Genomic DNA, 16,368 nt, shown 5'->3' on the forward strand with positions numbered 1-16,368 from the left:
CCACTAGGCCACCAAGGAGTTTGAAATTTTGGCGATTTCTAGGAAGCATCCCCTTGGGCAACAGTCACTCTCTTTAGGGGGCATATATTTTGGCTGTTTCAGCCCCCCTTGATGGCAGATCAGCCTCTTTTGTTAGGTCCATCTACCTCAAAGGGTTGCAGAAACCACTAGGCCACCAGGAAGTTTGACATTTTGGTGATTTTGGGGAGTGACCCCTTGAGCAAGAGTCGCTTCCTTTAGGGGGTAATTATTTTGGCCATTTCGGCCCTCCTTTGGGGAAGATGGGCCTCTTCTGTTTAGGCCCATCTGCCCCCAAGAGGAGCAGAAACCACTAGAAACCAGGGATGTTTTATTCACTATGTTGTTGCTGTTGTTGTGGGGAGTGACCCCTTGGGCAAGGGTCGCTCCCCCTTAGGGGGTGAAAGATTTGGCCTTTTTTTTAGGCCCATCTGCCCCCCCCCGTTTGGTGTGCGTGGACTGGCGCATTATTTGCCTTTGTGATCGTAATGTTTATTTCTCCTTTTTATTCTAGTGCAAAGCTTTTGATTCCTTTGCTGTGACTCCTGCTTGCAGTTTCGGCAGTGGTAGATTTGCAGTTTGCGTAGTTGCTTGTGTTTGGTAAGAAAATAAATGCTGTACTCTTTACTTCAATGAGTATCACTGCCATGCATGTGTGAGTTTTTTGTAAATGATGTAATAATAGCAGCATATTTAGCTTATGTTTTATTGTGTGTGAAATTCTCCTTGGATTTGTGCACTATGTGTATTGTGTAGCCTTATGTGTAATTTTATTTAGTTTTTCCTTTTTAGTGGGATATCATTGGTGCTTGCTGTGTCTGTGCAGAGTAGGTGATGGTGAGTCTAGCTGTCTCTGGCAAGTGAGTGGTATTGTTTTTGAGTATACAGGTCTTAGTGATAACGCCACACTTTATTACTTATGTTACACATTGTTTGTTGATGTTGTCCTATTTGCCACATTACTTTTAGTAGGAAGGATCATGGGTAGCTGCAGGGTGAGCGCTCAGCAGGTTGTTGGTATGCTTTTCGAATCTTCCTATGACCACGATTGTGAGACTGACTCTGCATCTGAGGCAGAGGAGGAAGTGCAAGATTCTGGCAGTGAATTTTCTGTCCGAAAGGAATCGTCCATGGATAAAACCACTGTTAGTGCAGATGAAGTGCCTGTTTTAGGAGGAGGACACTGATATGCTGACAGTGCAGAAGCCTGGAGCTGAAAGGCTTCCCATCGGAAGATCTGAACTCTGGGTTGCCCTAAACATGGTGCAGCCAGCATTGCCTGCCTTTACTGGTGTCTCAGGGTGTAGAGTGAAAACTGAAAACTTTTTGTCTGTAAAAATGATACCTCACTTGTATGGGTGGGCCAAGAGCCTGCAAAAGGGAAGGGCCAAAAACGTGTAGAGATTGAGGGGGCACCAAAGCATGTTCACAAGCGCAGTTTTTCAAAATATGTTTTAGGCTGGCTACTTTGGGCACCCACACAAGTGCGGTATCATTTTAATCAGGAGACCGAGGGGAATACTGAGGGGTAGAAAATTTGAGGAAAATGTGTTTTTTTAGACAAAGTATGAGGTTTGTAAAGGATTCTGGGTGACAAAACCTGGTGAGAGCCCCACAAGGCACCCCATCCTGGATTCCCCAAGGTGTCTAGTTTTAAAAAAATTTACAGGTTTGGTAGGCTTCCCTAAGTGTCAGCTGAGCTAGAGCCCAAAATCCACAGCTAGGCACTCTGCAAAAAACGCATACGTTTTTAGTGGAAAAATGTGATGTGTCCACGTTGAGTTTTGGGGTGTTTCCTGTTGTAGGCACTAGGCCTACCCACACAAGTGAGGTACCATTTCTATGGTGAGACTTGGGAAACACAGAATAGAAGAACAAGTGTTATTACCAATGGTCTTTCTCTGCATTTGATCCTTCCAAATATAAGCCAATTTGTAAGAAGGAAGTCATTTTAAGAAATGTTCTCTAATTCACATGCTAGTATGGGTACCCCCAAATTCAGAGCTGTGCAAACAACCACTGCTTATAAACTCCATACCCTGTGCTTATTTCAGAATATGCACAGCTTCTAGTCTGCCTGCTCCTGAAAGCTCGGAAGATGGTGATTTAAGCACTGCAAACCCTTCATTGATGCCTTTTGAAGGGAAAAAAACAGATGCTTTCTACTGCAGCAGTTTTGACCAGTTTTCCCCAAAATACCCAAATTTCAGCTGTATTTTGGCTAATTTCTCGGTTCCCACCAGGGGAATCCACAGACCCTGGTTACCTTTAGAATCCCCAGGAAGTTGGAATAAAAGACGCAAATTTGGCTTGCATAGCTTATGTTGACAAAACGTTATGGGGGCCTAAGAGGGAACTACCCCAAATAGCCACAAAAAAGCTCAGCACAGGAGGGTGGGGAAAAGCTTAGCATCAAAGGGGTTAATGGTCCATTCTTTTGAATAGTTTATAAACACAACTGTACTTATATGATTGTGGACAGAATTAAAATAGGATAGCCTCTGTAAGGGAAAGTAAGTTGGTACTGATCAGTTCATTTGCCATCTCCCAACTTGCTCTGGCCCTAGGATGACTACCTTCATCCATGTCATTACAAACATTGTCTCCAGTCCTAAACGTTTGTGCCACAGCCTAATGCATTCAGGGTAATGCAGTATTGTTTTACTTCCACTGAACTAATTAGATTAACCAATCTGAGATCAATGATTTGCAGGTAAACATTTCAGTACTATAGAGTCCATAACGACAGTGTGACGTCGTCATCCTAACTGTTCAAAGGAAAACTGTGAAAAAAGAAAGGCTCAACAACTGATCTTGAATAATTACAAATGTTTTTTTGAAACACATGCAGAGAAGCAGTCTTGTAAGACCATGCAATCTAAAATATTGAAGCATATTTGACTTTATTTTCAATCTGACTATAGCAGGTATTAGAGGCTGCAGCTACAGGATAATTACAATCACAGAAAATCACTAACTCTGGCATTATGATATTCATTTATAAAACACTGTGTTGTCCTATGTATTTTCTAGTACATTGTGGTGAATGTTTATTGTTAAGACCGACAATATAGAATGAACATTTTAGTCCAGCCTACGGCTTCAGCCACACACTACTTCCCTGTGGTAGAAACACTTTCTGAAATACCTCTAGTTTGGAAAACATGTTTGTAATTTTCTCCGACATAAAAGCTTTCAATATGCTTTAAGTGTGTTTGTTGAAGCTAAGAAAGAATGTTTATTGGTACTTTGGGGAATCTTACAGTCTTGGATGAGTTAAATTGCCCATTTAGCACAGCTTGGGAATAGTGTTGCCCTTTGCCAATATATTTTCTAAAAAAGTAATAATACTGGGCCAAGTTCTAATGATTAATATATGGTGTGCGTAATCCAAGGGAGTGCATAATTCATGACCCACAGTTACTCTCTAGATCCCAATGGATCACAGGAATATTTCAATATGAAAACCCACTTCCCCACCGTGGCACTTAGGCAATATACACCGTCATGGCCAATTAGAGCTTTCTAGACAATGTGATGACTATCGTGAAAAAATCAGGTTTAAATTTAACGTGCCTATTTGGCATTTGATTTGCTCCTAGCTAGAGTGGGGACCCCTTGCCAGATCAAAGCACCTGGTGAATAATAATTAACTTGTTTTTTTTATGCTGTTCATCAAAATGCCATTACGTTAGTATACCAGCATAAATCACTTCATATTCTTAAAAGTAATTATTTAAACATCTGCTGCAAAACATATTTAGGATATCACCACGTATACCCAGGTGCATAACTATACATGACCTATTATTAATAAAAATGAACTGCTCTATTTCATACAGTTGTGTGAGTGGGTGCTAGTGACCGGGGTGTAACTAAGGAAACAATTATACATCCCCCACAAATCATTAGGCTTCAGGCATCCTTTCATAAATCTAGTGTTTAAGTTTATGCCCATCCTTTGGGCAGGGGCGGGGGTTTAGGGAGGGCAGAAGCCTGGCCACTCTACTACCCTTCAGAATCATGCATTTCCCACCAGCGCATGTTAATTTAGATCAGTTCCACAACAGAAATCCCTGCAATAGCTTTATATATGTGGGGAAAGAATGTTAGTCACAAAGAACACTGATGTCAAACGTTACACAGCTGTTTAATTTTAAAAAGATATGAAAGGGATGTTCAATGAAAAAAACTAGGCAGTTATTAAATGAACAAGCATGTGAATAAACCTCAAATAATATTCAGTCAGTCCCAAAATAGACCTGCGCTAATCTCTGTTTTCAGGGGCAGGTGCTTTTTCAATTGCAGACACCAATTTCATTTTGGGTGAAATGCCATTTTGATCTATCCAGTGACCCAAATATTCAACGCCAGGCACCTCAATCTTACATTTTTCTTGTTTAATGGATAACCCACTCTCTTGCAAAATCCCAAGAACAGTTCTCAGTGCCTGATCATGGTCAGTTTGACTTTCAACAAACACCAGGATATCATCCTAGAAATAAGTAGCTTGTGGCATGCCCTTGAACACGTGATAGATTACTCTCTGAAACACGGCTGAGGCCGAAGTCATCCTAAAAGACATACATCTGAATCTATATGCATCCTCACGAGTAACAAAAGACATCAAAGCACGGGACTAAAGATGCAACATTATCTGAGGATAGGTGGATGACTTCGTTGTTTTGTGCCTTAACCACGCATGTGCTGAACAACGCACATGCGTGGTTAAGGCACAAACAAGGGAATAGGCTGAGGAGGATGATGCGACGAGTCAGGTAAGTGGGGCGGGGAGTTGGGGTTTTAGTTTTAGGGGTGGGTGGGGGGGGTCAGGGTATTTTTAGTTTTAGGGGTGGGGCGGGGGGTTAGGGTTTTAATTTTAGGGGCAGGGAGGGGGTTCGGGTATTTTTAATTTTAGGGGCAGGGTGGGGGGCTGGGGTTTTCATTTTAAGGGCGGGGTTGGGGTATTTTTTGTTTTAGGGGCGGGGTGGGGGATTTGGGTTTTAGGGGCGAGTGGGGGTCAGGGAATTTTTAGTTTTAGGGGCAGGGGTGGGGGTTGAGGTTTTAGTTTTAGGGGTGGGGTGGAGGGGTCGGGTCAGGTAAGAGGGGCGGGGTGGGGTATTTTTAGTTTTAGGGGCAGGGGTTGGGGTTTTAGTTTTAGGGGCAGGGGGTCGGGTCAGGTAAAGGGGCGGGGGTTGGGGGTCGGTGTATTTTTAGTTTTAGGGGCGAGGGGCAGGGGTGGGGGGTTGGGGTATTTTTTGTTTATTGGGTGGGACGGGGTGGGGGGTTGGGTTTTAGGGGCAGGGGTCGGGGTATTTTTTGTTTTAGGGGTGGGGGTTGGGGTGGTTTTAGGAGAGGGGGTTGGGGTGGTTTTAGGGGTGGGGGTTGAGGTAGGGGTTGGGGTTGTTTTAGGGGTGGGGGTTGGGGTGGTTTTAGGGGCGGGTTGGGGGTTTTAGGTTTAGGGGCAGCGTGGGGAGCTCGGAGTAGTTTTAGGGATGGGTAGGGGTTGTTTTAGGTTTTGGGGGTAGGGTGGGGGTTGCGTTAATTTTAAGGAGGAGGTGGGGGTTGGGGTAGTTTTAGGGGCAAGGGTGGGGGGGTTGGTGTGGTCTTGGGGGGGGGGGGGTCACTGTAATTTTTAGGGATGGGGGTGGGGGGCCGGGGGGATGCATGCTGGAACAATGCATGCCTATCACTAATGCCTTTACCAGGAATGCCTTTACAACGAAAAATCGTTGTTAAGGCATTTGTGGTAAAGGCATTAGTGGTAACAACGAGGTCGTTGTTCCGACCTCATTGTTCAGGCATGTGTTGTTCCGGCAGGCGTGGGTCCGACATACAGTCCTTTAAATTCCCATCAGTTATTTCCACCCTTTTCATCATGTCTGTAGCTATCTGTACAGTTAAAACCTTCTGTATTTAATAGTTTTTACTGTACCTTTTTGTCATTACCTTTCAACACTAACTGATCCCTTAGCATTTCATCATGGACAATTTTGTACCTACACGTTGACACCAGAGCTCTCAATCCAGCCACATAACTCTCCACTGACTCTCCAGGATGTTGGCTCTTTAAAAATTTGAAACGCTCTACAACCGCTTTCGTTTTCTTTCCAAAATTCAAATCCAACTGACGCATTGCCACCTCAAACTCGTCCAAGTCCTTTTCTTCTTCTGCAATAGGTGGTAGATACTTTAAAATGCACCTTCCTTCAGCCCCAAGACAATGTTTCAGCATCACTAGTTTCCTAGATGCAGTAAAAATGTCACCTCCCACAGCCAGACATATGCCTCAAATCCCTCTTTCCAATTCTCCCACGGTATAGTAGGTTCTCCGGGAGAGTTCAAGAAACATGCAGGGGCCAGAAAACCTTTAATGGTCAGGAATGGTCAGGAATGGCACAATGACCGTGTCCAGTGTAATATATGGTAAAGTACAAAAGCATAACTGAAATCCCTTTTTTAGGTCAAGCGTAGGCAGCGCGCAAGCACTGTCTCAACATATTGTAATCTATATCTGTGGGCCTGCACCACGCCCATCACTTTCATCCATTCCTTGTCCTGCCCTTCAAAATTCCCTTGATTTCGTAGGTAAATGCTTTACAGTTGTCCTGCTTTTAGGCTGCTTTGTTACCGCCTTGGAGACTGACCCTGTTGCATGGATTACTGCACGATCTGTCATATAACCTAGTGTGGTGCACTACTTTTGTTTTCTTTTTGCGTTCCTGCTTTGAGCTCCGTGGCCTTATGTTGTTTCTTCCTCTTCCTTGTTTTAGGCATGTCGCTGTTTCCTTGTGGTGTCTGCGCACAAAGGATGCAAGCTGGAGTTTTGTTTTTTTATTTATTTAATCTTTTTTTTTTAAGGTATATACAGCGCAAACTTGATCGGAGGAGCTCTTTACATGAGGATGTGAAGTTTCATTTAGTGCAAACTCGATCAGAGGAGCGCTTTACATGACTACGTGAAGTTTCTTATACCGCAACCTCGATCTGAGGAGCGCTTTCCTGAGTACCACTTATACATAAGTTTAGTAGTTGAAATATATACAAACTGGAGCATTTACAACAGAAAAAACACACAGAAATCCTCAAAGCGGTTCTCCCAGCACAGCGGGAGAGCTGATACTACAATATTCACTGCTTTCGGGAAACTCATCCCATAATGCTTTGTGGGGGGATTTCTTTTTGAAAACATGTTTGCCTATAACTCAGCCTGTGGTGGTCCTATGACAATGGGACCACCACCAAACCGTTCAGCATGACACGCTCTCTCCAGGTCATCTCTGGGTCCCCACACTAGACTGGGAGGGGCCCAAAATAGTAACCTCTCCCACCATTCAATGTCTTTTAAACCTCTCTCATGGCTGGAACTATTGTTTTACATCTGGGAGTAGTTTGTGTTTTAAGGGCCTTGTTTGTGATAGTATTGCAGTAGGTCTGCTAGGCCTGAAAATGTGTAAGGCACTACACCCTCTAGGGGCTACATATATGGTTACCCCGCATTACTTTCTCCCACTTTATTTTCATGTCGTTATGCCGTCTAGGGGCTGACTATATGGTTACATGACCATGTTCCTTACATATGCTATTTTTATTATGGTGTCCTCTAGGGGCTGCTCTGAGCATTACTATCAAGATACTAGAATTTTCGGGCACTCAGAAAATCACTCCATAATGCTTTGCAGGGTATTCCTTTTAAAAAACATTTTTGCCCATAATTCACCATGTGGTGGCCCTAGGACAATGGGACCACCATCAAAATGGTCAGGACGATGCAACTCTCTGTCTAGGTCATCACTAGGTTGGAGAGACCCCAAAATAGTAATCTCACCCACCATTCAATGTCTTTTTAAGTTTTCTCATGGCTGGAACTATTGTTTTATAGCTAGGAGAAGTTTGTGCTTTAAGTGCTTTGTTTGTAAGAGTACTGTAGTAGGCCTGCTACTTCGGAAAATGTGTAATGCACTACGCCCTTTAGAGGTTAAATATATGGTTACAATGCATTATGTGTTGCTATTCTGTTTTCATGTATATGGTTACATGACCATGTGTCTTACAAATATTTTTTTTATAGTGGTGCCCTCTAGGAGCAGTTCTGAGCATTACAGTCAACATACTAAGGCATCCGCTGCACTCGGAAACTTGCCCCATAATGCTTTGTGGGTATTACTTGTACAAAAACATTTTTCCCATAACTAACAGCACATGCTCTTTCTGTATAAGTCACTTCTGGGTCCCCACACTAGGTTGGGGAGGACCCCAAAATAATAATATAAAAACTATAACTAATGTTAATATTTACATTTTTTGCTACAGATAGCAGAAGGAGGTATATTGAAGTGCTTTAGATTTATGCAGAGCTACTGGATTTATGTGGCAGAAAGGACCAAATTATGCCTCAGGGTTGTCCAATTTATGTGGTAAGAAAAGTCCAGTTATGCATTTACAACGCCAACAGCTCTAACTCAAGCAAATGCGAGACCTATCGCACTGCAAATGCTTGTTATTCAGGTACTTATTAGGGACATTTGTGGCTAGTTACTAGTTATATTACACTTTTTAAGTAGTGTGAAAATGGCATGCCTATTGTCGTGCTGATCAATGCAAAGGCACTTTTAAAACTCGTGTGCCTGTCGCCATATAATATGCAGAATATGCATCCACTTCTGTAGGCCAGAAAATTTACGAGCCATTGCCAAGCAACCTTTACAGCGCTTGTGGTGTGCTGACGTACTCGCTGAGTCAGACTCAAGCTCCAAATATCAACGCATACAAAATGGAGCGGGGTTAACTGCTCCCTCAACTCAGGTCCCAATTATTTCCTCTCTATAACTCACCACGGAAACATGGTTGCTGCTACCGGTTTAACAGTCTCAAAGTGACCAGTCTCGACATCCAATGGAGACACCGCCAACAGGCACCTAAGGCGGCAACATCAATGCTGGTCTTGTGTCGGCTCTCCTCTCTGTTGAAGTAGCATCTCGTCGCCAGTGAAATGATAGAAGGCACTCATAAGAGGTAAGGAGTTTATTAACATAGGTACAACCTGTAGGGAAACTTCCAGCAACTCACCACAAACAGTTTTCTGGCTACTTTCCAAAGTCGAGCCTTACTCGCACTCCATTTGGTAGTGCTAGAATGCAACAAGTGGTTCTGAAATGAAGGGCATCAGAACATATGAGGCTGCAGTGAGCAATGCGTAGTGAGATGCATGTTGCCCCCCCATATGATCCTACAATAAGAGGGCTTGAACACCTTGCCTCTATGGAAAGAGAGCATCAGATGAGCCCACCAGGAGCGGTAATCCAATCCAAATGTTTTCAGGACCTTTAAAATACTTAAATGATGGTGCTCCATTCCTGCCTAAGTGAGCTACATCCTTTGTATTGTGCATTAGCCCAGCCCTGATTTACATACTCATTGCATTTTTTTTTTTTAACCTTTATTACCATTCTCTCATGTATAACCTTCATTGTTGATGATGCTGGGAAACATCTTTTCTCTATTATTCTTGCTGTCTTTAAAATCAGACATAACATTGAGTATTAGTTATATTGCCTTCCATGAGTTTCTATGTGTAGATATTGATACAGCAGAAACCTATCTAGGAAGCAATAGAGCGCTGAAAGAAGAGACACCCGTCAATCGTATTTGTTCTTTGTGTGGTGGACTTTGAGATGGTTAATGCTGTTGCCAGTCCTGAGAAAGTGATGGATGATAACTAGTAAGCAGCAGCGGATTACGATAAAAAGGTATTTTAATGACCCAATATACTAAAAAACATTATCTGTGTGCATAGTACATATATATAATAATGATGCACCACAAGAATAAGCCCATACCATTATTAAAAACAGGAGTGGCAGTGGTAAAGTTGTTGTGTGCTTCACAGTTAACTAAGAGCAGTGCAGACTGAATTCTCAGAGCTGTCATTTTTCTATAATTTAGAAAGGCTTTGATGAGCCCAAAGCATCACTTAGTTCATCATTTACTAACAGTAGTGATCATATGCATTAATGATCGTTTTAACCCATATTTAAAATGTGCAAATATATTTTTGAAGACACAACAAACGAGATGAAAGAAATGCACCAACCTTGCAAAGGTTAAGCCTATCCCATTGTCAGCAAACCTGCAAAGTCAGCAAAACAAAAAAAAACACGTTAGTGTTCATAGATGAGATAAGCGCAATGGACAAACCACACAATGCGTACTCCAATAAAGCAGGAAAAATGCATAAGAAAACAGAGAAGTTTTGTAAGGCCCATGTTTTTGTGTTTAAATAGGTCTAATCCTATTTAAACATTGCAGCTAAGTACTGTTACCTTTTTAAAACTGCAATAACATGCTTCTGCTTAAAACAAAGGCATGTTATCTGTATAATATTTCTTTTGGCCAGAGTTTGGCGCCCCCCCTAGGATTACTTGAGGCCCCCCAAGGGGGCCCAGCCCCCAGTTTGAAGACCCGACGTACAACATCACATTTTTTCAATACTGTCCAGTGCTTATTTTGTGCATTAGGTTGCAGCTAGAGTGGGCCCATTTTTAAGTCTCGGCTCTAGACGGTGCACATGCGCTGTCTCGAAAAGAGACCTGTTGTGTGTACTTTGGGGACTTCAGCCCACCCATAGTCTGGGCATTTGCTGGCTCCCTTGTCGCTCCATTATTCATTCTCCTCATTTGCCCATGGCATGCATGCGTCATGTCTCTTCCCGTCTTTAGCCCTCCATGAGAGCAGTGACCAATTACTGTTACTCATAAGCAGAGGCCATTTTAAGGCATTATTTCTGGACTACTTTTATATCACTTTAAGATTGCTTTTCACAGTGATACTGTTTTTACTCGCCATTCAATGTTTCCTGTTTGTGCCACCTTATTTCTTTATTTCTCTTTGCCTCCCTAACGCCCCATTCTTTCGCTGTCTGTTGTTGCATCCTCTCTCTGCCTCCCGCTAGTTTTTTTGCACTTTTGTTTATAAAGCTAACTCAACCCAAGAGGATTGGAGCACTTTACATGAGCAACAGTTACATTAAACAAGGATACATTCATTTCTTGGTAGCCCTGGGGAGATTAAGGTGAATTGCCCAGAATCACAGGATGTTGAGCCGACGCTGAGATTGGAACCTGATTCTCCAGCTCAAAAGTCGGCAGCGCTGAGCATTATGCATATCTTCTCTCCAGCAGTTGGACAATGATCAGTACAGACCTAAGGGCAGTGCAACCTGCTCTGGTTAATAAACAATGCCTCAGTGCAGGGGCCACTCCATGGGCCCCAAGTGAGAGCGCACTGCTTGTCCAGTGTGATGGTGAGACTTGCTCCTCGATGACGTGGGCCTTGTGATGCTATGGTGAGGCCTTCAGTTCCCTGCCTTCAATGTGGTGCGGAGGACAGCTCAGGGTCTCTCTAAAGGGGCAGTGCGTGTTTACAGGGCAGGAGGTGAAGGGGTTCTGTGGGCCCTGTGTTCCATTCAGCACACTCCGCCCACATATGCAGAAGTTTTCATGAGCTCTCAAACAAGGCAACGCAATATAAAACGTAGCACCTATTTACCACAGGATAAGCTGCGTACTCCCCACTAAAACGCTGCGCAAACTGGAGTAAATGTGACCCCCTTGTACCACTGGATCCAGAACTTTGCCCTCGAACAACAGGCTATTAAGCATGCTCTGCATTGAGCTCATCAGCCTATCCTCCACGCCCTGCAGTGAGCTACTAAGAATGCCACATATTTCGCCTGTTAATGTAGTGCCCTGCAGCGTGCTGGTAAACTTGTCCTAAAGCGTGCTCGTAAGTGTGCTCTGCAGCATACTCTGTATTGTAGTGTGCCTTAGGTGTGCTTGTAAGTGTGCTCTGCACTGCACCCTGCAGTGAGCCTGCAGTGTGCCTATGTGTGCTCTGCAGTGAGCTTGTAAATGTGCTCTGCACTGTGCTCTGCAATGAGGCTTCAGTGTTCCTTTACTGTCTGTTGTTGCATCGTCTCTCGGTCTCCCACAATTTTTTTTTATAGCGCTAACTCAAACCCAGCATTTTACATGAGCATAGTTACATTTCACAAGGATGCATTCATTTCTTGGTAGCCCCAGTTAGTATCTTTGGTTGTCAATCACATTGTTGTTTCACAGTAATAGCTGGGCACACTTTTGTGAGATGTCTGCCACATCAAAGCATGTTGGGGCCAATCTGAGTCCCACAGCGCCTTCTACCAAGATGGTTACCTCATACAAGCAAACTGCAAGATACGGGTCTGCGTGGGTCGCTCTCGGGGAAAGCGGTGCCAATGCACACCCATAGTGTAGACAACAATTGCCGAAGTGCAAACACTTGGTGGATTCAGCATATATTTTACACAAACTATTTTACTCTGGGAGCTAGAGGCCAGGGGGGGTGTAAATAGAATGTTCTTGTGCGTCCAAGCAAAACAACACCATTGTCAGTGGTAAATAACCATATGAACGAGAACTGGTGAAAGCATGCCCTTTCATTCACAATCAAAGTTTGTATTTTGTATGGGGCTAGTAACCCTTTTGTATCAGTGTGTTAATACCACTGCCACAGAATCTGCCTCACAGCACTGCATAAATCATTGTGTGTTTAGTGCTTCCACATAATCTGCCTCACAGTGATGCCTAAATTAATGTGTTAATAGCTCTGCCACAAAATCTGCCTCACAGCGCTTCCTAAAACAATGTGTTCATAGCACTGCCACAGAATCTTGCCTCACAACACTACATAAATCAATGTGTGTAAATAGCGCTGCCATTGAATCTGCCTCATAGCGCTGCCTAAAGTGCCTTTTCTTGCTGCATAATTTAGCCAGTCCTGTGGCATTATTTGATCCTTTGCTGTTGCATTATTCCAGTGCCACCCTCTCCACTCAATGCTTGGTTCTGCATTGACCTGCAGTTCATGAGATGAAATCCCAGCTGGCTCAGGCTATTGGTCTTTTATCGTTGGGTTCCAAACTTTGCTTTCGTACAGCCGGTTCTTCAGCATGCTCTGCACTGAGCTCATAAGCCTGCACTACATACCCTGCTGTGAGCTCCTTATAATGTCTTGTGATACGTTTGTACATGTAGATCCCTGCTGCGCACTGCTAAACATGCCCTTTGGCATGCTTATAAGTGTGCTCTGCAGCGTACTATGTAGTGAGACTGCAGTGTGTTTGGAAGTGTGATCTGTAATGTCCTCCGCAGTGAGCCTGCAGTGTGCTTAAGAGTGTGACTGTAAATGTGTATCTTTAACGGGTGACAGGTTTTCCGAAAAATAAGGGGTACTGAATACGCTTATGGTTTCTTGTTTGCTATTATCCACCCCAAATGCATAAAAAGGAAATCCAGTGATTGGCCAGTGTGCTATTTTCAAGCTTCTTTTTTTCATTGCCACGGTATTTGCAGATTTATCCATACCAAGGGAATGCAGCCAACCCGTATTTCGCCCCATTATAATGCCGGTTAGGCTGGGTCTTTTTCAAGGCTCAAAGTCATACTCTGTTGAAAATTCTAATGTTCAAAGTTTTGTCTATCCTGCAAAAGTTCAAGTTATATAAAGTATAGCTTATTCCATGCCAGGAAAGGGAGAAGCAAAGTCTCTGCAGTCCATCCCGGCATCTAGTGATTGTAAGTGTGCTCTGCATAGTGCCCTGCACTGAGCCTGCCGTGTGCATGTTATGCAGAAGATAATGAATTATGGACAAATGCAGCAAATCTATAATTATGTGAAAATCGCAGCAGCCGCACAATTGCATAATTCAAGTGGCCCTGACTCTAGTTTTGAAGACTGATTCCTATTTGGCAGAGAAAAGAACTGTGATGCTCATAGTATGATGGTAAGCGGTTACACAATATATTATATTAAGCTTATTATGTGACATCCAACACTCGGCCAAAGCCCTGCTGCCAGACAATGAACAACGCACAGACCAGAGACAGGCTGCAAGTAAACATGAAAAAGAAGCATTGGCAAAGCCAACTGCTCTCCCCTACCCGAGGTATCAAATTTGTAAATGTTTTAGGCGTTTTGTACAGCAGTGCGGCTGCTGTACAACATGGCTCAAACATTGCAAAAGCCAATACCTTCCGCAGGCGATACCTATTGGCTTTTGGTCCAACGTGCCTTTAAGTCACCCTGAGTCAAGTACTGTTCGCCTCCGTTTGTTTTAATAGCTTAGTTGCCAGTTCACACCTTTAAAAAAAGACAAATGTCTTTCAGTGATAAAAATGTCTCTTTCAGTGTAATTCAACTAAATAGTTTCACTTGACCAATCCCTTACTTTCTTTTTGCAGTTTAATCTACGCAGGTTTCTTTTTAACATCTGTTCTTATTTAAGACACAATACTGTCACAGTAATATCGCTTAAGGGACCAAATACGGCTAAAAGACATTCACATTGCCAGACCTACTGGCTTTGCCAGTGCTTGCTAAGAATTGATGTTGTGCCCTCCGCAAATTATTGAAGCGATATTCAGTAGATTTCCTATGCCCCAGACGAAAACCAAGGCCTTTTTGTAGAAAAAGGAAAACTAGCATGCGTCTCTCACAACTTCACTACTGATATATGTTCACGTACGTAAGACTGTAAGGAGTCAGACAAAGCCTCTCAGAGAATCGCTTATCTGGAGGTGCTACACAAAGCCCCGCCCCGTACCTGGAAATCACTAAGCACACACAAGTTGGTTTGTACATCGTGATGTCGATTCACAAAAGAATTTATGAGTATAGAAAGTAGTGCTATATAGGAGCACTATTTAACGTTCTCATATGCTTTTGTGAATCAGCCTTAAAACATCTCCCCATTAGTTAAACTGTACAGAGGGCTAGGTCATTTCTATGTGTACTAATTCTACCTGAATATTTCCACTATATTCTCTTTTATGATTTTTTCGGGACAGTTCACTCAGGCATGCAAGAGTATGTAAGAGACTACTACATTTCGTATTCCAAAATGTCTTTGTGAATAGGGCTGCAATGGGTATTACTATTCACTCATACCACCAAAAGTGAAGCCATGCTTTGGTACTAAAATATCTGAATGCCAAGCTAGTGGAGGTCAAATGGGAAGGGGGGTCGGTGAGTAGAGACACAGAGACACCCTAGTGAAAACTGGGACTATGGTGAAATAACAAAAGCGGGTGAGGAGATTTGAGGAACCACAGGACAATCTTTTTGTGTAAGGGGGGAGAGAGTGGATGGGTCCCTCATTCACCAGTGTTCATTAAACGTTTGTCAACTAGATGACAAATAAAAATTGCTTGTAAAAACAGTATGGGAAGTATTTATTTACCAGTAGTTATGGATTTTTTGGTAGTAACATTAATACATTGCACCCAATCATGCCAGGAAGATCCATCAAAGGCTTAAAACTCGCTGCGGTGATACATTCACCACCATTAAATTTGAGAATCTTAACATCTGTTAATTGTAGCGCTTAGAAATGGCAAAGGTGTGGTATAAAGTGCTAAATGCCACTATTAAATCGCATTCCTAAATTCAGGAAGAAATGATCACAGGGACTTCAAAGGTACCAACACGGGTGAAGCAGGCTAAAATTACATACTTCAATTGCAATGTCGTAAGCTTTACAGTTTAGATTCAATCTAGGTTTTCAGCGGTAAAAGGCAATCATTTACTAAAGTCAATATTTTGAGCCAAAAGCAAGACATCAGGTGGAAAAGAACTGAGAGGGACTATTCCCATTTCTTCCTGGGTTTCATGTGTGAAGGAACTGCATAGACGTTCATGGAGAGCTTTGTGCCAGACCAAATGTTAAGATTCTGAGTTGAGCTGGTTTTGTCCTTTTTTCCATGAAGGAAGTAACCAATTTGGAGTCATTCCATTATTTCACAAGTGAGTCACTAGTTGGCTGAGAAGATCCATGTTCTCAACAGTATCAAATGCTGTGGAGAAATCCACTAGTATGCGCTCACATTGCGGCACTTGACCGAAGGAAGCAAGTTGCTCCAACAACATTTTAATCAGGCATTTCTTTTCCACCTCGGGTGGAAGGCAAATGGAATATCATTGAGAAGACTGTGTGACTCTCGGGGAGTCACAAATAGGCTACTAACGACTGTCTTGAAGGCTTGAGCCGAACAGGTTAGGCTGGATATTGTGTCAAAGTTAGATAGGGTACATATTTCCACCAAAAGTACAACGGCCTCCAAATTCTTACCTATTTGTGTTTGAATGCCATACCTTACAGAAATATTGACATTTTAAGGAAAAAATGCCTCACTTTGCTTTATCATAGGCATTTTTTCTCACCCTTGCATGTGAATACTGCTAGGGTGGGATCAACCACTTACAGGGAGCTGTTATATATTCCAAACATCTGGACAATTTTAGTTAGATAGGGTC

The 16,368-nt window shown here is 42.9% G+C and overlaps 1 protein-coding gene across 1 annotated transcript in view; it reads right to left on the minus strand.

Moving 5' to 3' along the window:
• Nucleotides 1–16,368, minus strand: part of CEMIP2 (cell migration inducing hyaluronidase 2) — a 371,877-nt gene that overhangs the window by 110,995 nt on the left and 244,514 nt on the right. Inside the window, exon 14 of the mRNA XM_069228897.1 lies at nucleotides 10,112–10,147. Within this exon, the coding sequence (XP_069084998.1) occupies nucleotides 10,112–10,147 (36 nt within the window). The remainder of the gene's footprint in view (nucleotides 1–10,111; nucleotides 10,148–16,368) is intronic.

Source organism: Pleurodeles waltl, chromosome 1_1 (genome assembly GCF_031143425.1).
Source record: "Pleurodeles waltl isolate 20211129_DDA chromosome 1_1, aPleWal1.hap1.20221129, whole genome shotgun sequence".
NCBI lineage: Eukaryota > Metazoa > Chordata > Amphibia > Caudata > Salamandridae > Pleurodeles > Pleurodeles waltl.